This window comes from Leopardus geoffroyi, chromosome D4 (genome assembly GCF_018350155.1).
Source record: "Leopardus geoffroyi isolate Oge1 chromosome D4, O.geoffroyi_Oge1_pat1.0, whole genome shotgun sequence".
NCBI lineage: Eukaryota > Metazoa > Chordata > Mammalia > Carnivora > Felidae > Leopardus > Leopardus geoffroyi.
Window position 1 is genome coordinate 29194327 of NC_059342.1, and position 22718 is coordinate 29217044.

At 43.2% G+C, this 22718-nt stretch overlaps 1 protein-coding gene across 13 annotated transcripts in view; it reads left to right on the top strand.

The window, feature by feature from the left end:
• Positions 1–22718, top strand: part of LOC123593803 (aminopeptidase O (putative)) — a 344225-nt gene that overhangs the window by 245296 nt on the left and 76211 nt on the right. For all 13 annotated transcript variants that reach the window (XR_006710542.1, XR_006710538.1, XR_006710539.1 and 10 more), the window contains exon 12: positions 22298–22360. Coding sequence is in view for 7 of the 13 variants with exons in the window: in XM_045470318.1 (XP_045326274.1) it covers positions 22298–22360 (63 nt within the window). In the remaining 6 variants the exon portion in view is untranslated. The remainder of the gene's footprint in view (positions 1–22297; positions 22361–22718) is intronic.

Genomic DNA, 22718 nt, shown 5'->3' on the forward strand with positions numbered 1-22718 from the left:
TTACTCAGATTCCCTCCTCGCCCCCACTGTTGGAATAGTATACATTATTTCTTAGAAAGTCACCCATTCTGCTAATTTGGCCATTCTATAAATAGATTTTGATTTCTTTTCATGTCTGCCCAAAGGTCTCCTCCCGCCCCCTACCAGCCCATATGTACACATATTCCAATCTCCTTTTAAAACATTTATATGCAGATACATTAGAAATAACTTTTCCCATCCAGTCTTTCATCTCTACTTCCTTATTTTAGCTGCTACAGAATTCTCCGACTCCTCTTTTTCTTTGAATTCCTGGCCACATTGCCAAGTCCTGGTATCCTTATGTACATATTTATTAAATTTTGAATTTTCTTTCCTTTCCTAGCACCTCCCCCATTGTTCCATTGTATTTTGCTTGGACTGGTTCAGTAACTAGTTGGTTTTTTAGCCACCAAACCGTCCCCCATCTATTGCTGCATCAATACCAAGTGAATCTTTCCAAAAGACTCATCCTCACCAGGAACTTTTTTCCCCACTAACAGTGGATTGAGGACAAACTCTTTGGCCTGCTATTTGAGGCTATCAGCAGAACTGCCCCAGGCTGTCTTTTTAAACTTTAATTTCTACCCTCCTAGGCGTATGTCCAACCATAATTTCCAATCTCTACATGATTGTTTCTTTGCCCCCAGCCTTCCTTTGCACATGCCTTTTTCTCTCCCTGCAATGCCTTCCTTTCTGTGTCCTTAGCAAGTGTGGTAGCCTGCCTTACATTGTTGCTGTTTGCGTTGTGCCTCATCCACAGGCTGCCCAACCCCCCGCCCTCCGCCCCCTGCCAGAGGAAACAAGGGCTGTGTCTGACTCATCCTTGCCTTACCTGCTGTGATGCACATAGTAGGTGCTCAGGGTCTATGGCAATATGGCAGCTGCTAGCTACATGCAGTTATTAGTGCTTGAAAAATAATTAGGGTACCTGAAGAGCTGAATTTTTAATTGAATCTAAATCTAAAGGTTAAAAGAATAATTCAGTTTTTGTTTGGAACAACTTTGGGTATGTGAATGAATCTACTTTTTTTTTTTTTTTAATGTTTATTTTTGAGAGAGAGAGACAGAGTATAAGCTGGGAAGGGGCAGAGAGAGAGGGAGACAGAATCTGAAGCAGGCTCCAGGCTTTGAGCTGTCAGCACAGAGCCTGACGTGGGGCTCAAATTCACGAACCTTGAGATCATGACCTGAGCCGAGGTCGGACACTTAACCGACTGAGCCACCCCAGCGCCCTAATGAATCTACTTTTTAAACTAAATTTTATGAAATCTAAATACAGTTCAAGCATTTCTGGTTAAAATTTAGCACTTGAGGTGGACTGTGAAAACTCATCAGATTTAGATTTAATATAAAAAAATGAAGGGTAAATATCTCTTTAATCTTTCTTAAAATATTGTTTACATGTCAAAATGATACTGTTTTGGCTACATCATAACCCAATGCATATATACCCAGTAAAAAATACTATTAAAATTAATTGTGGCTGTTACATGTTACTTTTTAAATTCAGCAACTAGAAAATTTTAAATGACAAATGTGGCTTGCGTATATTCCTATTGAACAGTGCTGCTCTAAAGCTATTAGTTGAATTAAAATCTGAGTGCACCATGCCTTAAAATCCCCCACCAAATAAATGTAAGTGAAAACATCTATATTTTTGTCAGATGTATGGATAAAGATACAGCTTGACCAACCCATACACGCCCCTCAATCTGCTCTGACGGCACAGATGATTATAATGCATGGATGGGAGTGCTTATTCACAGTGGACACCCAGAAGGGCATGAACTAATTACCAGCCTCACTTCAGCTCTTCATTTCAGCTCCCAGGCAACCTGTTTCCCGAGGTACTATTAGGTAGCACACAGACGCCAGAGCGCCTCACGGCCCATCTCTGGCTCTGTCTGCTCTGGGGGAAGTGCTCAGCACATGTGAAATGGCAAAATCACAGGCAGCAGTGGCACTGATGAGGATAGAGAAGATGGGGGAGAGCTGATCACATCGAGTGTCTGGGAAATAGGCAGGAAGCAGCTCAAGCTCCCAGACTTGCTCCTGCATCCCAGAAGTTACAACAGCAGGCTATTGTGTTGTCTTGGAAAACACCACTTCTTTTTAAGCACACATCTACAAGTTGCCAAAGGCCACACAAGCAAATGATGGAAAACTCAAGTCTCCTAGGGAAAGTGTGCCGGTTACAAAACAGGAAATTTGATAAGATGTGGTGCTTGTAGCGCAGAGAAAGTCAGTGGTTCATTAGGCGAATAACTTGTAAGCTTGTTTTTGCACGGTTTAGGTAATAACACCAACATTATTTTTTGTTTGTTTACTTTTATTTTTTATTTTTTAAAATTTACATCCAAATTAGTTAGCATATAGTGAAACGATGATTTCAGGAGTAGATGCCTTAATACCCCTTCCCCATTTAGCCCATCCCCCCTCCTACAACCCCTCCAGTAACCCTCAGTTTGTTCTCCATATTCAAGAGTCTCTTATTTTGTCCTTCTCTCTGTGTTTATGTTATTTTTGTTTCCCTTCCCTTACGTTCATCTGTTTTGTCTCTTAAAGTCCTCATATGAGTGAAGTCATATGATTTTTGTCTTTCTCTGACTAATTTCACTTAGCATAACACCCTCCAGTTCCATCCACGTAGTTGCGAATGGCAAGATTTTATTCTTTTTAATTGCCGAGTAGTACTCCATTGTATATATATATACCACATCTTCTTTATCCATTCATCCATCGATGGACATTTGGGCTCTTTCCATACTTAGGCTATTGTTGATAGTGCTGCTATAAACATGGGGGTGCATGTGTCCCTTCGAAACAGCACACCTGTATCCTGTGGATAAATGCCTAGTAGTGCAATTGCTGGGTCGTAGGGTAGTTCTATTTTTAGTTTTTTGAGGAACGTCCATACTGTTTTCCAGAGTGGCTGCACCAGCTTGCATTCCCACCAACAATGCAAAACAGACCCTCTTTCTCCGCATCCTCACCAACATCTGTTGTTGCCTGAGTTGTTATTGTTAGCCATTCTGACAGGTGTAAGGTGGTATCTCATTGTGGTTTTGATTTGTATTTCCCTGATGATGAGTGATGTTGAGCATTTTTTCATGTGTCGGTTGGCCATCTGGATGTCTTCCTTGGAGAAGTGTCTATTCATGTCTTTTGCCCATTTCTTCACTGGATTATTTGTTTTTTGGGTGTTGATTTGATAAGTTCTTTATAGATTTTGGATACTAACCCTTTATCTGATATGTCATTTGCAAATATCTTCTCCCATTCTGTCAGTTGCCTTTTAGTTTTGCTGATTGTTTCCTTTGCTGTGCAGAAAAAAGCTTTCTATTTTGATGAGGTCCCAATAGTTCATTTTTGCTTTTGTTTCCCTTGCCTCCGGAGACGTGTTGAGTAAGAAGTTGCTGCGGGCAAGATCAAAGAGGTTTTTGCCTGCTTTCTCCTCGAGGATTTTGATGGCTTCCTGTCTTACATTGAGGTCTTTCATCCATTTTTTTATTTTTGTGTATGGTGTAAGAAAGTGGTCCATGTTCACTGTTCTGCATGTCGCTGTCCAGTTTTCTCAGTACCACTTGCTGAAGAGACTGTCTTTATTCCATTGGATATTCTTTCCTGCTTTGTCAAAGATTAGTTGGCCATACGTTTGTGGGTCCATTTCTGAGTTCTCTATTCTGTTCCATTGATCTGAGTGTCTGTTCTTGTGCCATAACACCAACATTATTTTAAGGCCCATTGGGATACTCCATCTCAGTGGTGTCTATAAGAATTCTACATTTAAATTCTTTTAATGTTTATTTTTGAGAGAAAGAGAGAGAGAAACAGAGCATGAGTGGGGGAGGGGCAGAAAGAAAGGGAGACACAGAATCCGAAGCAGGCTCCAGGCTCTGAGCCATCAGCATAGAGCCTGATGCAGGGCTCGAACTCACGAACTGCAAGATCATGACCTGAGCCGAAGTTGGACGCTTAATCAACCTAGCCACCAAGGCGCCCCAAGAATTCTACGTTTAATGGTCATTCAAGAAAACCGAGACCGGTTGGTTTGTTTTTTACAAATTCCAGAGAAATTGTATTAGTTCTTTTTTTTTTTTTTTTTTTTTTTTTTTTTTATCAATAATAGCATTTACCATTATGAGGTGAGCTTTGGGGGCTCCTAATAATTTTGCTGTCATTTTTGTCCAGTGGTTCGACTCATGTTTTCTAAGTGAGTAGACATCTTGTAAGGGGTACTTTGAGATACATTGACTAGATTCTCTGGCCTCAGTTTGGGCAGGGCCTGTAATGTTGAGTCACCATGGTTTATCGAATAAACCCCTCAGAGTGATACACTGTTCCACAGTCACAAGAGACGGAGAGTTTTCGTTTGTAGCCTGATTTTACATGAAGGTGTCTGTGCCTTCATGCTCGTATTAGTTCAGGCTGCCACAACAAGATCCCACAGACTGGGAGGCTTAAGCAACAGACATTTATCATCTCACGGTTTGGGAGGCCGGAAGTGCAAGATCAAGGTGTGGGCAGGTTTGGTTTCTCCTCAGGCCTCTTTCCTTGCTTACATACAGCCGCCTTTTTGCTTTGTCCTCACGTGGTCTCTTCTTCTGTGTTCGTACAGATCTCTGTCCTAATCTTCTCTTCTTATAAGGACACCAGTTGGATTATATTAGAGCCTACTAATGTGATCTCATTTTACCTTAATCACCTTTTTAAAGGCCCTATCTCCAATACAATCACATTCTGAGGTATTAAGGGTTAGGACTTCAACATGCGAATTTTGGGGAGAAAACTTCAGTACTTGGCAATGTTTATTCCCAACACTTCCCTGATTAGTTCCACATTTCTTGTGAATCCCTTCAAAATGGCCAATGAAAATCACTCAAGTCAACCTCACTATATTTTATTCCCCTAGGGATGTTTATTTTGGGTGTCTATAGTTTTGGGGGGGTCCCAAATGACATTCTGTCTTGTGGAATGAGAGAGAAAGAAATATGGGAAGGAAGGGTCTGTTCTCCCAGAGAGTGCTAGGCAACTGAAGGTCTGTGCTGGGCATTGCGTGTTAGTGGGGGCATCTGATCTGACACTGTCTATGCATAAGGCACCATGAGGAAACAGGAGGCATTTCCCTTTGGTGTGCGAATGAAAGCTCTGTGTCCTTCCTTCTTTTCTCTCCCTTTCAAAACCCGATTTCCAGAAAGAATTTGAATCTCATTCGCAAGAGTCTAAGAGGAGACTCCAAGGGAATAATAAGGATGAAAAGTGTCTCCTCTCCCTTGAAGATTTCCTTTGTAACTGTGTTGGAGCCTAGGCTTCTACAGAGCTGTGAAGCATCCCAGGCCAGATGGATGAGATTTGTGAGAGGAATCTTCCAGGGTCTGAAATCATACCTACTCCAGTGCCTTCCCTCTCTTTCCCCTCCCTTCTTCCCACAAATAAAGCCTGTATGGCTGTCCTTTATGAGGGACTGTGGATGACTCAAAGATGAGAGAACACAGGCTTTGCCCTCAACATGCTTAATAATTCAGTAGGGAAAACAGATACACAAATAACCAACCTAAGACAGAAAGCAGTAACTGTGAAAAATGAACTAAAGTTTAGCATTTGGAAGAAAGAGGTCATTTCCCATGTGTGGAAGCAGGGAGGGCTGAAGTACCATTTGAAGGCAATCTTGAAGGACACATAGGAGAGAAGGCCATTCCAGGCAGGAGGAGAGCCATAACCAGCGTCTGGTGGTGGAAAACTGAGCATGTATGTTGGAGTCAGAGCTCTATGATGGGGAGGCGGGGCTGAGGAACCAGTTTGTCATAAACATGATTAAGGCTCGGTGGGTAGTGCCCAGAGGAATGGAGGAATGGAGGCAGTATCCCAGAGGAATGGAGGCAGTATCCTGATGGAAGGGAGGGGGGAAAGCAGCTTCCTAGCCAGCCTCACTGTCACTCCCTGCTCCCTCCCAGCCTCTGCCACATTCTAAACAAGGTCATTCTGCCCACAGTAATAGAAGGGTCAGTGCATTTTTTTTTGTAGCGATAAAAAAATATAATTGGTGAATGCATTTTTTTCTTTTTAGAGAGAAAGTGTGCAAAAGCAGGGGAGAGGGGCAGAAGGAGAGAGAATCTTAAGCAGGCTCCATGCTCAGTGTGGAGCCCGACACAGGGCTCAATCCCATGACCCTGAGCTGAAATCAAGAGAGTCAGACACTTAACCAGCTAAGCCACCCAGGGGCTCTAGGTGAATGCATTTTGGCCACAGTTTGGAATAGTGATCTTTCCCCCTTCCATTTCCCTTGTCAGGGACGGGTTTATTGTTGCTTGCTTTTCGTGGAGAGTGGGATCTGCAAAGGGCATTGATTAGTTAGGCAGGACCCTGCCAGACTGCACAGGAACTTGGATGTGATGCTGGAGGGTTCCCACAAGATTCAAGAGCCACTGAGGGCCGCCAGAGGCTTGCAGATGTGCAAGCAGCCTGGCTAAAAGGAAGACTCCCGGATGAAAGGCCAAGCCTCACTCCTCCATTCCGGTTCTAGGGAGTTTCGGGAAGTGAGAGGAACAGTGAGGGAGTGACTTTCACCCCATGGTTTTTAACTTCGAACTCTTATGTCCAGGAACTGTTCATTTACATGGATGCTTTTTAAAACATCATTCGGTATCTGGATGGCCAATGGTGTCTCCCCAGAAAGCACATGCAGTGGGCCAACAGATAGAGAAATACGTAAGAAGCCATGTGAAACAGGCACAAGTTCATGTAATGCAGATAACATGCCTGAATCCTGCTAAGTGATGAGGGAGAACACTGAGGATATTAACCTAGACGGAAGCCTGCATCCTTTAGGATCTCAGATTGGGCATCTATTTTTATTTTTTTTTTAAGTCTATTTATTTATTTTGAGAGAGAGAGAGTGCACACATCTGCATGAGCAGGGGAGGGACAGAGAAAGGGAGAGAGAGAATCCCAACCCTCCCCTGCCAAACTGTGAGATCATGACCTGAGCTGAGATCAAGGGTCGGACACTTAACAGACTGAGCCACCCAGGTGCCCTGGACACCTATTTTTAAAGTGAGCTCAGGAAGGCATATGGGAATGACTCTCTCAGGTGGGTAAAGAGCATTTAAGAACTTGTTTCTTTAAAAAATAAAAACTCTGGGGGCGTCTGGGTGGTTCAGTCTATTAAGCATCCAACTCTGGCTCAGGTCATGACCTCACAGTCAGATCTGTGAGTTCGAGCCCCATGTTGGGCTCTGTGCTGACAGCTCAGATCCTGGAGCCTGCTTCAGAGTCTGTGTCTCCCTCTCTCTCTGCCCCTCTCTCCCACTCATACTCTGTCTCTCTCTCTCTCTCTCTCTGAAAAATAAATGGTGAAAAACAATTTAAAAAAAAAGAGGAAAAATTCTGAACTGGCCCAGAGGGACACTAACATGATCAGGGTATGACACTATGGAGAGAAAAACAATATTTGCTTCCTTTTGAATCAGAAGGAAAAGGAAGCAGGAGCCACTAGCTTTGAAAAGTCTATTTGGCTCCGTCCAGTTGATAGAGACAGTTGGTAGGGGCTTGTGTACACACATGGTTTTTAATAAAGAGATAAGTGTGGGTATTTTCTAGAACCATAGCTTTGTAGGCTTGGGTTAGAGATCCACAAGTCCACGAAGCCCAGTCGTGCTGAGACCTGGTTATCAGAATCATCCAGGAAGCTGTTTAAAACTACGGACCCTGGACTCAGACCCTACCTAGTGAATGATGCTCTCCATAAGTAGGGCTGGGACTAACTGACAGAATCCATAATTAGGTCATATTCTGGAATGTATTGAATCAAAAGAAGTTTTCTTATTCACTGAGTATAATCTAAGCTCTTAGGATCCTTTAGTCTTACATTCCTCCTGGGCAATCCAATTATTTGGCAGTATGGTTCGGGTTTATTTGTTCAACCATTATGCCACGCATTGTGCTAGACAGTGGGCTTATGGAGCGGAAAGGGCACAGCTCTGCTCATGAGCCCATGGCCCATGGGGGCATCTACAAACCAACCATTTTTTCCAGGTGTGCAAAAGGGTTAGGGTTAGGGTTAGGGGAATCAAAGAGGTTGACTTCTTTGCCACATTCAGCTAGGAGACTAAGTCCATTGGAAGACTGCATGCCTGGAGGCAGGAGACTCAGCTGTGCCCCACTGGGTCACAAGTCAGCCAGCTCATGTGCAAGGGAGCCAGTGTGACTGGCCTCAAGGTATAAAGTCTGGTAGTCTATTTTGGATCTACAGGTGTTACTTGTTTTTCAGGCTCATATATACTGTGTACCCATGAGAGAGATTCACCTAAGTAAGGACATCGAAGCAATCATAGTGATAACCACTTATCAGGACTTCATTGTAATGGTGCTTTATCTATTTCATAGAGAGACATCTCTGGAAAGAAGGAGCAATGTAAACTCAAAGAATTAGCACAAAGATATCAGCTTTAGGTTGTAAACCTTTATGTCAATAGAAAAGCATTTGATTCTACTTTTGAAGAACTGCCCCTATTCTCTGTTTTATTAGCCTGAAGGCATATTCTTGTAGACTCTATCAAAGGCTGGTTATTCTGTATTTGCCTTGTACTCTTCCCACATCTGGGGAAAGCCCTGAGACCCACACACCCACCCACACACAGGGCCCCTTGGCACTTTGACATTGCACAGCATTGTTGCACATACTGATGTTCAGCTCTGCATCCCATGCCTCTGGGCAGCGGCTCTGATGGTGGCCCTCCACGATGCTCACAGGGACTTCCACCAGCACCTGCCGCCAGAGCACCTGCTGACAAGGAAAGCTGTTAGGAACACTTGGCTGATTTTAGGCCACAGGCCTTTTTTTCCCCTTCTCTTTTGTGGAAAGACATTATATCGTACGAAATAGGTGTATATTTACTATGCGCGTGGTATGTGCTTCTTGGGTGTGGCCTCTATTGCTTCCTGGTTAAATATTAGTCTTTTCTGGTGTTGCACAGCCTTCAGTCTGCTTTAGAATCCTAGACAGGAGCAAGTCTTGGTGAGGAGCTCATTTTTTCTCCTATGGGGGAGCTGCACCCCAGGAGTGGTGGCCTGATCTGCCCAAGCTGATAGCTCTTGTGGATGACAGTGCCACGGCTCAGCTTTAGGACCCTTAATCGTCTGTCCATCCAAGTAAGGTATTTTGTGTTTTTATCAGGGTTACTTTTAATCCAAATCAGCTTGATCCCATCCTTGTCTTCAGTTTTACAAGACTTATGAAGAGATAACAAATGAATACAGCAGGGAGCTCTGAGCGGTGGTGATTTTTAATGTAATTAATGACTGCTCCTTTTCCTAAATCTGTTCTTTATTCTTTAGTTGGCAAAAATGTGCCTTGTGCGTGCAGTAATATGAACCTCACTTTCCAGGGCTTTTCGTAAGTGTGTGCCATAGTGTATATACATCCTTCTTCCAATGGATGTTTCTAAATAGTAGCCCTGTGTATCTGACTGACTACTTTGCATGGGAAATTTATGGCTTTACGGCATTTTTTGGTGTGAAAAATAGGAGTGTGTGTAGAGATGAGTTTAGGTCTTTGCCTTTAGAAAGACATAGCTATTCCTCCCTTGAAATGGCAACTAAATTAGGTAATAAATATCAGGTCACCAAGATAACAAATGAGAAAAAGCAATTGGTCTAACAAAAATGTGTGCTTATGTACTTTCTAAAGCATTTAAGGGATGCATCCTTTATCTTCTTACTTGCATTCAAAAGCAAATTCCAACTAGAGTCCCTGGCTTTTGCCCTCATTTTGTCCTCTCCACTTCCCCAGAGCAGGAGAGCATTGGGGTGCACGGCCCAATGGTGACCCACCAGCAAGTGTATCGCAGGTCAGGATAATAGTTCGTGATTGTCAAACTTCCCAAATCCAAATACGTGTTTAAAACAGGACAGCATGTCACACACATATCTCTGTATGGCAGTTGTCTGTGATTTATTGGCACTTGGCAGTGGGTGTGTTCGGCTCATTCAACAGAAGACCCTGTCCTTCCAGGTCGGCCTTCCAGCTTGGGCCTTCACAGGCTCAGTGTTTCTGCTGCTGATCCTATTTATAACTACCACCACCATATCTAAGTGGGGTCCAGACAATTTGATGCATAAAATGCAAGGCTGCATTATTTTGAGGTTAAGGAGCAGGAACAGAGGCTGGGTGGGAGAGGAGAGTCAGTTGTGTTGTATCCAATTTGCTGTTTTCACAAAGCACGCTGTAGTGAATTTTTGTTCTGCAAACTTAATCCTATATTGGATGCAGGAGGCAACTGATACATTAGATGCAGCTTTGCAAGCAGTCCTGTACTGCACTAAGCTGTGTGGCCTTGGGTGAACCACTTGCCTTCTCTGAGCCCTTCCTGCTTCTTTGGGGAATGGGGGGCACTGGCTTGGGTGAAGGCCAGAGCCACTTTTTTACCGTATGCTGCGCCCAGTACCTGGCTGAGCTGTGAGCTCCAGATGAGCCTGGTGGCCTCTGAGAGGAACAAAGTTGGGATTTGCTTTTCCTCTAAGCATCTTCCTTTCTTACCTGGGAATCTGTGGAATTGCCCTTAGTTTGGAGTGGTATTGGGAGAGTTTTCGTATGTTTCCTCCTGAGTGGTGTTTTACAAAGGTATACTCTCAAGAAATCTCGTGTGTGCATTTCTTTGCTCTTCAGTTGGCAAATTGCTATTTGAAATGATTATTAGGAGAAATCATAGGTAATAATCAATCTGCAAGAGCGTTTAGGCTGGCTGATCATTGAAGAATAGGCATTTACTTCTATTGCAAATCAGTTATTCACAGACCTGTTTGGCCAGCAGGAGGTGAAAAAAAAATTTTTGCCAGGGTCTTGAAATGCCTGCAGATCAATAAAGGCTGCAGGTGAGTTTACCTTAGACAGAGGCAACTATTTCTAGGACACATTTTGAGCCATAAAAATAAGTATTCACTTATGTCTGTTGTCCAGATGACCTTGGGGGGAAAAATGTCCAGTGAGTTCTGGGAGAGGAAGACATTGGGGCCAAATGGTCCAGAATGGTCATTTTTTATGCTGCTTTTATATTTAAATCTGTAGATTATTTACCACTTTAAAAAATAAAACCAAGCAGAGCCAGTAATGAAATGTTTATGAGAAATTGCTACAGTGATCTCTGAGCTTGTAACAGAATGTTGCAATATTCCTTATATTGACAAAGTAGAACCTATTTGGCATTGAGGTATAACAAGAAATGATCAAACCCAGATGCTTTCCTAAAATTATATTTTCAGTGCATTTATATGTCTGTTACAAAGTGTGCTACATGCTAAAAATATTTTCCTTTGTAGGCTAAGGGAATTTCAAACCACATTGAGAGCTACATAGATCAGATGGTTTTTCTTAAAGAGCATTTAGGGCATCCTGGTTGTCATTAGTCCTGACCTTGCAATACGACATTATTTATGCCAGGAACCTTCACAATTCACTTCTTAATCTCAGCAACTTTATTGGCATGAAAATGCATGGAAGGGAAACCAGAGTCAATACATCAGACTTGGGGGCTAAGACTCCAGGGCAACAAGTGATAATAGGGTTGAACTGGAGAGAAAGGCCCTCACTCCCATGGCCTGTTTATGGGGAGAGGTTGTCTTCCGTGTTGGCAGCTCCTCTGGTCTTCATCTCCTTTGCTCTGTATTCTCTTCCTTTTTCCTCAGTTGTGTGTGCAGTCACTTTTCATATTCCTTGTGGCCAGGCAAAGATACATTCTCTGTAAGACTCTTCCTGGTTATACTTATTGGAAAGTTGGTTTCTCCAGAGTTCTTGCTGAGTTTCTCCTCCTCAGATTGTATTTCTTCATCACTGTCGGTGATTTTGTGACTGAAAGATGTCTGCCTGAGTTTTGTATAAATGCATCTAGTGAACGAAAGTGTAAATGGGGGCGCCTGGGTGACTCAGTTGGTTAAGTGTCTGACTCTTGATTTCAGCTCAGGTAACGATCTCACGGTTTTTGAGGTGGAGCTGTGTGTCGGGCTCTGTGCTAACAGTGCAGAGCCTGCTTGGGACTCTCCCTTCTCTCTCCACCCCTCCCCTGCTCACTTTCTCGCTCTCAAAATAAATAAGTAAATAAACATTAAAAAAAAAAAAACTGTAAATGGGTAAATCCAAGAACATGTAGGTTAGATAGCTCTGTGTAGAATTGTATTTATCAATTTAATCTTTCTCTCTTCTTAATTATTACATTAGCTTTAAATGCACGTAGCTACTATCAGGATTTTAGATGTTTTTGCATCTAACACCTGGTCATATTGGTACCTTCAGAGAACAATTTGGAAATATCAAATTTCATTTTACAATATTCTGAGAACAACAGTGGGCTTATTGTTTTTGAGAGAGATGGGACCAGAAACAGAATGATCCCCTTTATAATAAGGCACATGAGAAAGAGAACATGCTTCCTCACGTCCACCAGTCCTTTGGGAAGGGACAGGCACTTGTTGGTTGTAGCTCAGCCGTGCCATATCACCGTAGGCCCCATCAGTGGCATCACATCTGTGCGGTGGTCAGGTGAGGCTTTGTATCATGATGTCACATCTCATTGATTTGATACCTTTGAAAGTTTACTTAAGTTCAGAATATCAGACATAAGGCCCAGGCTTTTGTTCTGGGGCTGGGGTGTGGGAGGAAGAGGAAGGGAATTAGCATCTACCGGCCCATCTTTGTGCCTCTTGCTTTATGGGCTATTTCATTTCATCCTCAAATCTGCAAGACAGACAGCATAATCTCCTAGAGGTCATGTGACATGCCCGAGGTTACACAGCTTCTAGCTGGCAAGGATGGAGGTAGCTGAGGTCTAAATTCTGAACTGTATATTTCTTATTACACATGGCTTTGTATAAAGATTGTTAAGCCACATTCATAAGACAGCACTTAAAAGCAACAACAGCACATCTAGTGGTATATTAGCCTGGTTTCCAATGCTCTTGGACCTCAGAGAGCAAGGCAGTGAGGTAAGAAATGTTCAGATGGAAGGCAAAACTAAAGCAGAGTATTTATGGTATAAATTGAAATCCATAATTGTAAAGACAGAAATGACCAGCAGATTGTTAGGTTTAAGAGAATCTAACATACGTAATATTAATATGAATATGAATTCCCTGGGTAGATTCTTAAATTCTGCATATTAGGTGCTTATGTTGAGGCTAATAAAGCTTTAATGTTCTTTGTGGTTCTTTTTCATCTCTCCTACTACTGAGCACAAAAGCTGTGTTGTATGCAGAATGGCTGGGTTGATCCCTAGTAGAGAGAAGTTATGTTTGGTATCTAAAGAACAATGAGAGTTTGCTGCTTGGCTGATCAATGCTGGATCAAGTTCACATTCTCTGGCTCCTACTCTCCCACCTACACAGGCAGGGGGGTGGAAGCGAGCAAAGGAGGGAGGCTGGGTCCTTTCTTCACTGAGAAAGAGATGTGAGCTTGGGCTTTCCTAATATGGACACAGCTGAGCCTGTGTAGCATTAAACATTGATTTAATCCACTGCTGGAGGAAACATCCTACAAAAAGTGAAGAGATTAGCAGCCAATTAATTCCGGCCCTTCCCGTTGTTTTCCTGGAACACCTCTTCTATGGATCTAAATGTTTGGTGAACAAACAGTCTGGAAAATAGCTTTTTCTCATGTATTATTTATATTTGGGACAGCCATCCTACCCACCCTCCCATTGTGATGGATTTTACTTTCCTTACTCTGTGTGTGGTGTGTGTGTGTGTGTGTGTGTGTGTGTGTGTGTGTTCTTACTTCTGAACAGAGGTGGGATGATTTAGGCCCATTGTGCTTGTTTGCAAATTGTGACTTCTCTTGGGAGGCCAGATGAGAGGCAAGCCAGTCTGAGTGCCAATGTTTTTAAAAATAGACATGCTAGGGTCCCAGACTCCCAATGCATAGCCTCCTTTAAAGGTACCATGAAGCACAAGGCACTCCCAGTGCAAATATTTACAGGTACCACACCCACTCCATCTTAGGGAATAACCAAAGGGACCTAGGCATGAGCATTTGCTTTTCAAGCTACTGAAATATTAAAATATATGTTTATGCTTTTAAAAAATAGTAACTAATATCTTCTGTAAGGCTTGTTGCCAGAGTAGTTTTCCTATAGCATCATTGTAGTGTGTTTTTCTAAATAAGGAAGCCCATCTGGTAAGAGAATGGTGTCCAACACTAAGCAGGATCAACCTGGGTTGCTTCCTGTGCAGAACAGTAGCTTTTGCACATAACGAAGGGTCTTTTCCATTGGTTCACACTGACCCTTAATCATGGCCAGAAATCTTCCAAATGCAAGATACTTGTTTCCAGGGAATAGGTGGCAGCCATCGACATAATTAGAACATTGTCTACAGGGGATGAGTGGGGAAATAACCACCTCATATATACAGCTTTCCAGGTTCCCTGAAAGGCAAGGATCTATGCTGCTTTCACTCAGGATCCAGAATTGTATTAACTGCGAACCTGGAAAAAATTCTGAAAAGCCAAATACCCATCCATTCTTGCCTCCCTTCTGGTTAGTGTTGAGATCTTCCATTTCTTTTCAATCTTTTGTCTATGTGTGTACTTAACTAATCTTGCTGAGAAGTTCATCCCTATGTGTAAACTATAGGAAATGCTACGCTGGGTCAGGCTGACAGCATTGTGTCTGCTGACTACCCAGAGACTTATTGAAATAGAACTTAATAGATGGCTGTCCTCTGTGGCACTGACCTTGAAATTTAGATGTCTCCCAAACATCTGGAATTTCTTAATAGTAACTTGTTAGAGATAGGTCATCATTAAAATGATCTAAACCAGGGGTTCTCACCACTGGCAGTACAGTGGAATCACGGGGGAGGCATGGGGGTGGGGAAGGCTTTAAAAATGACTGATGCCAGGGTTCCACTCTCAGGATGTGAATTTAAGTGGTCTGGAGTGCCACCTGGGCATTGGGATTTGTAAACCCTCCTGGTGATTCTAAGAAGCAGTCAGGGGACCCACTGATCTAAAGCCACACCTAAATAACTTTATATTTCACCTGTGAAACTCTTTAAGGTCAAAGTGTCCGTGAATGTTAAGCTTCTGTAAAGAATTGCAGTCATACAGGTGCTGAAGGGGTATACAATATCTGTTTTCTGAAATGGCCGTTTCAATGGATTTTTATGGTATGGGATAATATTTTATGGGCTGTGTTTTGATCTGACGTTGATTGGATCCACATAATAAGCAACTATTTTATTTTTTTTTTAATTTTTTTTTTCAACGTTTATTTATTTTTGGGACAGAGAGAGACAGAGCATGAATGGGGGAGGGGCAGAGAGAGAGGGAGACACAGAATCGGAAACAGGCTCCAGGCTCTGAGCCATCAGCCCAGAGCCTGACGCGGGGCTCGAACTCACGGACCACGAGATCGTGACCTGGCTGAAGTCGGTCACGCTTATTGGGGTGCTTAACCAACTGCGCCACCCAGGCGCCCCAATAAGCAACTATTTTAAAGTAAGACAGTCATGCTAGATGTTCCTTAAGCTCTCATGCTAGAGTAGGAAGAGTACTACATTTACAGCCAGGAGATCTAAGGGCGACACAATATTAAGTACTAAATACAGGAAAATTTAGGGCACCTGGCTGGCTCAGTTGGTAGAGCATGTGATTCTTGATCTTGGAGTTGTAAGCTCGAGCCCCACGTTGGGTGTAGAGATTGCTTAAAAATAAAATCTTAAAAAAAAAAGATACAGGGGCACCTGGGTGGCTGAGTCAGTTAAGCGTCCAACTCGATCTCAGCTCAGGTCATGATCTCAGGGTTCATGAGATCAAGCCCCATGTTGGGCTCTGCACTGACAGCATGGAGCCTGCTTGGGATTCTCTCCCTCTCTCTCTCTCTCTCTCTCTCTCTCTCTCTCTCTCTGCCCCTCCCCTACTCTCTCTCTCTCTCTTACAAAATAAATAAACATGAAAAAAAATTTTTTTAAGGTCCCAAAATTCCCCAAGACTCAGTTTCTTCATCCTGAAAATGGGACTGTGTGGGAAACAAACAGAATGGCCTACATGTGGAAGCACTTTGCAAGCCTTACAAAATTGACCACCCTGGTTCTTTCTACCAGTTCTGAGGTTCCGTCATCTCTGATATACGTAGCAGTTCAGTACTTTTTGTGTCTTAAGGTCTCTTCTGTCCAGCTTCTAGCGATGTTGTATTTTTAGTTTTAACGGTCTAGAATTTGATAAATAACAACTGCACATCACATGTGTCTCTCGATTTTCACAACTCTCTAAGAAAGGAGGCTTAGACCTCACACGATGGATATATGGCAGAGCCTGGATTCAAAGGCTGTCTGCATGCTCCTTCTACCATGCCGTGTCACTGCCTGGTCACATGTGTGTCCTGAGGTGAGGGACCGTGTCTTACTCATCTCTGTGTTCACAATCTAGTGTTCTGTTTTGCAGTAGGCTCTCAGTACATTTGTTAAGTGACTAACCTGTCCATATGTCCAGTCTACATTCTTCTTCTGGAGGTCAGAGCTCATTTCCTCTGGTTTGGATATCAAAAAAGATAAAATACTTGGTTGGTTAACATTTTTATAGTATTTCAATGTGATGTCTATATAGCATTGTATTTACTTTTGTTTTATATTTTAACAGTTTTTTCCCTTGAATTTTATGACTATAATCGTACGTCCTTACCTTTTGTGCTTCACTTCTAAGTGTTTTTAATGGAGAGAAATATTAGAACCATAACATTTTTTCCAGACCCCCTTCCTCTCCCAGAAAAGAAAAAGAAAATTAAAGAAAGAAAAAGAAACCAAGAATATTTTATTTATTCTTATTCCTCCTTTCCCAAAACGGAGTTAAGACAGCTTCCAAAGCAAAATACAACATGATAAAAATAAATTAAAATATTAAAAATGAAGCAATGTGAAAATAATGGCAAGAAAATAAGATGGGGCCAGGAATTAGCATACAGTATGCACTCCCTGCAGTTCCTATGCTTGGTTTAGTGTAAGGTCACAGAATTTTCTAGAAGAGGGAAAAGGGATCAATTTGCAGTGTTCATGAGGTAAAACAAACCAGGTGCCTCAGTCCAGCTATTCCTGATGTTGATACCAGGGAGAAGTTTTTCCTGTGGGTCCTCTCAGAAAATTACTCTTTAATGTAATAAACAATCCTCTGAAACCATCCTTACGGTAAACATTGTGATGGATTTTATGGGGCTGTTTCTTATAATGTGCCTCAATAAAGGTTGATGGCTTCTTACCAGAACATAATGCGATAAAAGGAATTTCACAGAGCACCAGTAAGATGTAGTCCTGCGCCAGCTGTATGGTGGTCTGCTCTAATCCAAAAGGATCTTAGAGTATCTAGGGTAAGGGTTTGGGCAATCAGAAAAATCTGTAAACCTTCTGACAATTGATGTGTGTGGAGGAAGTGGGTAGGGGACCGTGTGTGTTGTAGGGGTATTTTTTTTCCTAGGGTGCCAACAGCTGATAGCTAATGCTTCAGATTCTCAGAGGGGATCTACCAATGCAAGAACCAAGCATGTTCCCTCAGGCACGTTCCGTAAAAGTTTCTAACAGTTTGGGGTTATGATAGCTGAGAGGAAGAGGTTCTGTGAGCCCATTCACTGCAGAACAAATGTGGGAAGGATTTCCTTTTTTGAAAACCATGCTTTATAAGGATTCCACTAAGAGGTCCACTGGGCAGGGCCAAAATCCTTGTGAGAGAGAATTAGGCATTCATTCTTACAGAGACACAAAATGGGCAATAATAGAAATTATAGCTTTTCTAAAATCAAACAAAAGATATCATAAAGGAATGCTACATTCTAAAATGGTAGAGCAAAGTTTAAAGACATAGACATATGAGAACTTTGACCCCAATCAGGATTACTTCCTTGTTGTTATTTGCAACTTAAACTAGCCTTGATTTTATTTCCAGTTTTGTGTAGATGCTTACTTTTCCATTTACCCTCGATATATGTTGGCTATAGATCCCTTCTGAAACCAGCAAAAGCTTCTGGACCTCTCTACCTTGTTTGGTATTAAAAGGTCTTTTGACTTCTTACAGTAGATAGTTTTTCCTCTGCTGTGCCCAAGGGAGTGTAATTTGCCATCTGAGGCTGTTTGGACTAATTAAAGGGCTCCCCTTGTCTGCCCTTTCGGCCTTCTAGGTGACTAGGAAAGTGTGCTGCTGCTTCTCATTCCTCCGGACTATAGCTCATCATGAAACAGAAGCACATATCCATCCTAACAACATGACATTGATATCACTATCTTATTACAGTGAAAGGAGTCATTTCCTCTTAACAACAACAACAACAACAACAAAACCAAAACAAAACAAAACAAAACAAAACAAAACAAAACAGAAAAAGGTTTTCTCTCCAAAAGTAGTCTCGAGCCACTAGATTAAGTAATGCTTTTATTCTAAAGCAATGGCATTTTCCTCAGCCTCTGAAATTGTCTTCAGCTATTATAAACTGCATTGACAAGAAAGTTTCTTAGAACAACTTCCTTTCAAAACTTGCATCTCTACTAGACGAAACATTTTTCAAAACATAATTCAAATAGAAAACATCTGTTTTTAAAAGATAGCTTTAAAGTGCTTTCACCACTTTCTTAAAGATAGTTATTAGACTATCCATCCCTGACTACAGAATTCCAATTTTTAAAAAGTGGTCTTCTTCCAGTTTCTCCACACCTGACCTTTGTCAGGGTCAGCCCATGAAGAAAGAGAGATTCAGGTGGGCAAAAGGAGAAATGTGTGGAAGTTATATTGAACACAAAAAAAGAATTAAAATTTTTCTAATAATATCTTCCCAATAATTTTGAAATATGTTACTGTTTTATTCCAAATTAAATTCAGCTGCTAGCACCATTTTAGAATATAATTTTTATGATTAATATTAGGGAATTAGGAATCTTTATTTCTCATTTCTATTTTTGTTTTCTTTTTGCTTTTCTGTTTTTATTTTTTTTAAGTCATTTTAGAAGTACCCTAGCAATGAACTGATGTCCATGGTCTTTCTCTTTAAAAAATGCACAATTTTGTGCTCTTTACAAAACAAGGTATTTTAGTGGAAAAACAAACAGGAGCTAATTAGAAAGATCTTCATCTTGAGACTCTTCCCCTTGAAATTTCATACGCTATTCATTCAGCCATTTGTTCCTATGTCTTCCACTCACTTACTTAACATATGTATTTCGTATATACTATGTGCCAGCAGTGTTTTTATTGACTGGACAAAAATCAACAACAAAAGAGACAGTATCTCTTTCTTCCTGGACTTTATTTTTTTTTTCTTCCTGGACTTTAAAGCCAGTTTGGGAGATAGACATTCAACAAATTAATAAAAAATAACTCTAATAGAATGTACAACACAGAGCGAGCCCTAATGTAAACCATGGGCTGTAGTTACTAATGATGGATCAAATATTGGTTCATGAATTGTAACATGCAGCACAGTAATGCAAGATGTTAGTAACAGAGAAAACTGTGTGTTATGTTGGCATATGAAAACTCTGCTTTCTGCATAAATTTTTCTGTTAACTGTTCTAAAAAATAAAGTCTTAATTAAAAATAAAAAAAATTTAATAGCTCTAAAAGATAAGCAATTTAAAAGAAATAAACAGGATGCTATTAGAAGGAATAGCAGGGGTGACATAATTTGGATTGGGGAATAAGGAAAGACTTTTCTGGAGTTGTTGTTTAAGGTCAGAACTAGAGAATAAGTAGGAGCCAGCCAGGCACAGAAGAGAAAGAAGTACATTCTTGGTGAAGCAAAGTGATATCATTTGAACTACCTTTGGAAATATTCTTCTGGCTTCTCCATGGAGGATGGATCATGGGTGTGGTCATGAGGGTGCATGAGTACAAAGGAGACAAGTTAGGAGGAACTTAGAATGGACCATAGCTTTCATCTACTCAAAGTAGTAGTAGAACAGAATGACAGTAGGATTCTTTCCTTTGCTCAGCTTATGCCAGAAGCCATTAGGTTCTCCATGAGCCACAGGCTAGGAAGACAGAAGACTGTTAACTGGCAGCAAGACGGGGTTCCCAGGTCTCCATTCCTAAGATCTTTCCAGCAGCTCAGTGGGATTTTTAGAATGAGGAACAATCGTGTGTGTGTGTGTGTGTGTGTGTGTGTGTGTGTGTATTTGAGACTACAATAAGATGAGAATTATAAGGGAAAACAAGCCTTCAAGTACTAACTATCCAGCTGTAATAACAGATTTTCATAGAAATCTGTGTCAGATTTAATTTTCAATAGTTATCCATTCCTGCTACTGGATTTTTGGAATTTATTTTGTTTTTTGTTTCTTTTAAGGCTACGTGTCAAAAAATTTTTGATAAGTCAACAAAAAGGATACTTAAGAAAGGTCCACTTTAGGCAGGGTGCTGTTTTAATACATCAGTGGTGAACGATTTGTAGCAGAGTTCTTAGGGATAGTGAATTCCCAAGGAAAAAAATTCTAGTGAGTAAAGGGAAGTGTTTACCAGTATATAGATTTCTATTGATTCTGGAACTGTAATTAGCAGCGTGGAAGCTCAAATAGTTCAAGGTTTTGTTTCCATTTAAATTTAAGCAGCTCTGCATATACATAATCCACTTCATCATTTGTAACTTTTATCTGCCTATGTGTACTGTGCACTGGAAATTTGCACTATTTTTATGCATTTCTTTTACAGTGAAAAATTGTATATGATAGTTGTACATTACATAAGGATTCACTACCACTTTGAAAAATCTTTACCAAATGAGCATGCATTTCATAGCACTTAGCTAATAATGATACAAAATGGCTAATATGCCTATCTAACTCTATAGAGTGACTTTTTTTTTCTTTGTATTCCTGGAAGCACAAACACTTAAGAATCCCCCATTTGAGCAGACCTGTTGTTTATTTTAGGACATATAAGTGCATCATCAATGTAATTTTAAGTAGTCCAGTTATGAATATGGGATGAAGGGATAAAATAAAGTTTTCCACTCTGATGTGTCCATTAAGAAGCTCCTCTTTGTGTAAAATACTCCGTGGCAAAGTTGCTTCTATTTAAAGTAGTGAGTTTGATCTTGGCTTTGATCTAAAGCTTTTGATCTTGAAAGAAGGATGGGGTAGCAATAAAGAGAGGGCAAGACAGATTTTCTTTAAAGAAATGCGATAAAGTTAAAGGGATGGTCAAGATCAACAAACAGAAATGCTACCCGACTCCTCTCCCCAAGCGCTCACCCCCATTCTGGTTCAGCCAACTTCTGATGCGGATGGGAAGAACGTCTTTTGGGGGTCGGCGGAAAAACTTGGAGTATCGCAGACTTTTACAAACTAAGGGGAAACTTTCCCCTAATAAGGAATACAGAATGTCCCCCTTTAAATTCTCCCCCTGTCGCTGGCGGGGGTGGGGTGGAGGTGGGGTTCCATGGGCAGAGCGCGTGCGGTGCCTACTGCGCTTAACCGGAGCGTGTAGGCTCCGTCGAAGGGCGGGCGGTGCGCGGGGCTCGCCTTTACGCGCTCCCGGTTTCTCCCTGGGGAGGTCACCTGCCACAGCCCCGGAGTCCGGAGGGGCCACTGAAAAATGTCTACTTAATGGCGTCTAATCCATTCCCGGAAAAAAAAAGTCCACTAGGAAAGTTCCTTTCCGCTCCGCATAGGCCATCTGGACACTTAGGTTTCTGACCGGAGAAGCGAGGTGGCCTGGCCGCGGGGGTGGGGGGGGCACTTCTCAAGCTAAACCCTTTCTCCTGCGGCCGGGCCGCGCTCCGGCGCGCTCAGCGGCTGAGAAACCCTTTCGCGGGTCCCCCGGAGCCCGCGGGGGTGGGGGCTGGAAAGGTAAGGCGTGCGCGCCCGGGTCGGTCCGCGCGTGGGAGGACGCGGGAGCGCGGGCGCGGGCGGGACTCGCGGAGAGGAAGAAAGACGTTCGCAAAGAGAACAATAAAATAGGGACGCGCCGGCGGGGGCGGGGGCGGGCGCGACCTGCGGGGAGGCCGGCCCGGCCGCCTATACCTTTAAGGCAGGCCCCGCCTCCGCCCCAGCGCCCGCCCTCCGCCCGCGCCGCCGCCCCGGCCCCGCGCCGCCCGCCTCCCGCGCTGCGCCTTAGGTGTTGCGGGCCCCGCGCGCCCGCTGCTCTCGAGCGGGCTGGCCGGGCGGCGGGCGCTGGGCGCGGGCGGCGGGGCCCCGGCTCCCACCCTCACCTTCCGCGGTCGAGGTAGTGGGTCAGCGCGCCGAGTTGGTGGGGCGCGGGGGAGGGAGGCTGGGGCGGCTCCCGGGGTAAACTTGACTCTGTCCCCTTCCCCCGCAGCCGCTGCAGAGGGAACGCCAGGCCGGGGCGGAGTGCGGGCTCGCGCGTCAAGTGAGCGTCGAGGTGAGTGCGGGGGGCGCGCTCTCCGCGCTCCCCTCCTCCTCTCCCTCCCTGGGGCTGTGGGTCCGGCGCCGCATCCCCACCGCTTGAGTCCCCGCGGCGCGACGCGCGACCGCGGTGGGTAAGATGGCCCCGTTCGGGGGGCTCCGGCGCGCACCGGCGCGGGGGCGGGCAGCCGGGCCCGTGACCGGAGGGAGCGGCCCGGGCGAAGGTCACGGCCTGGGTGCGTCGCACCCCCGAGCGCCTCCCGGGCCCCCGGCGCTGAGGCCGCCCAGCGGGCCCGGAAGGTGCCCGTGGCTTCCCCAGGTGAAGCGCAGGAAGGCTGCGTCGCGAGGCGGTCGATCGTTTCTTTCTCACGCCG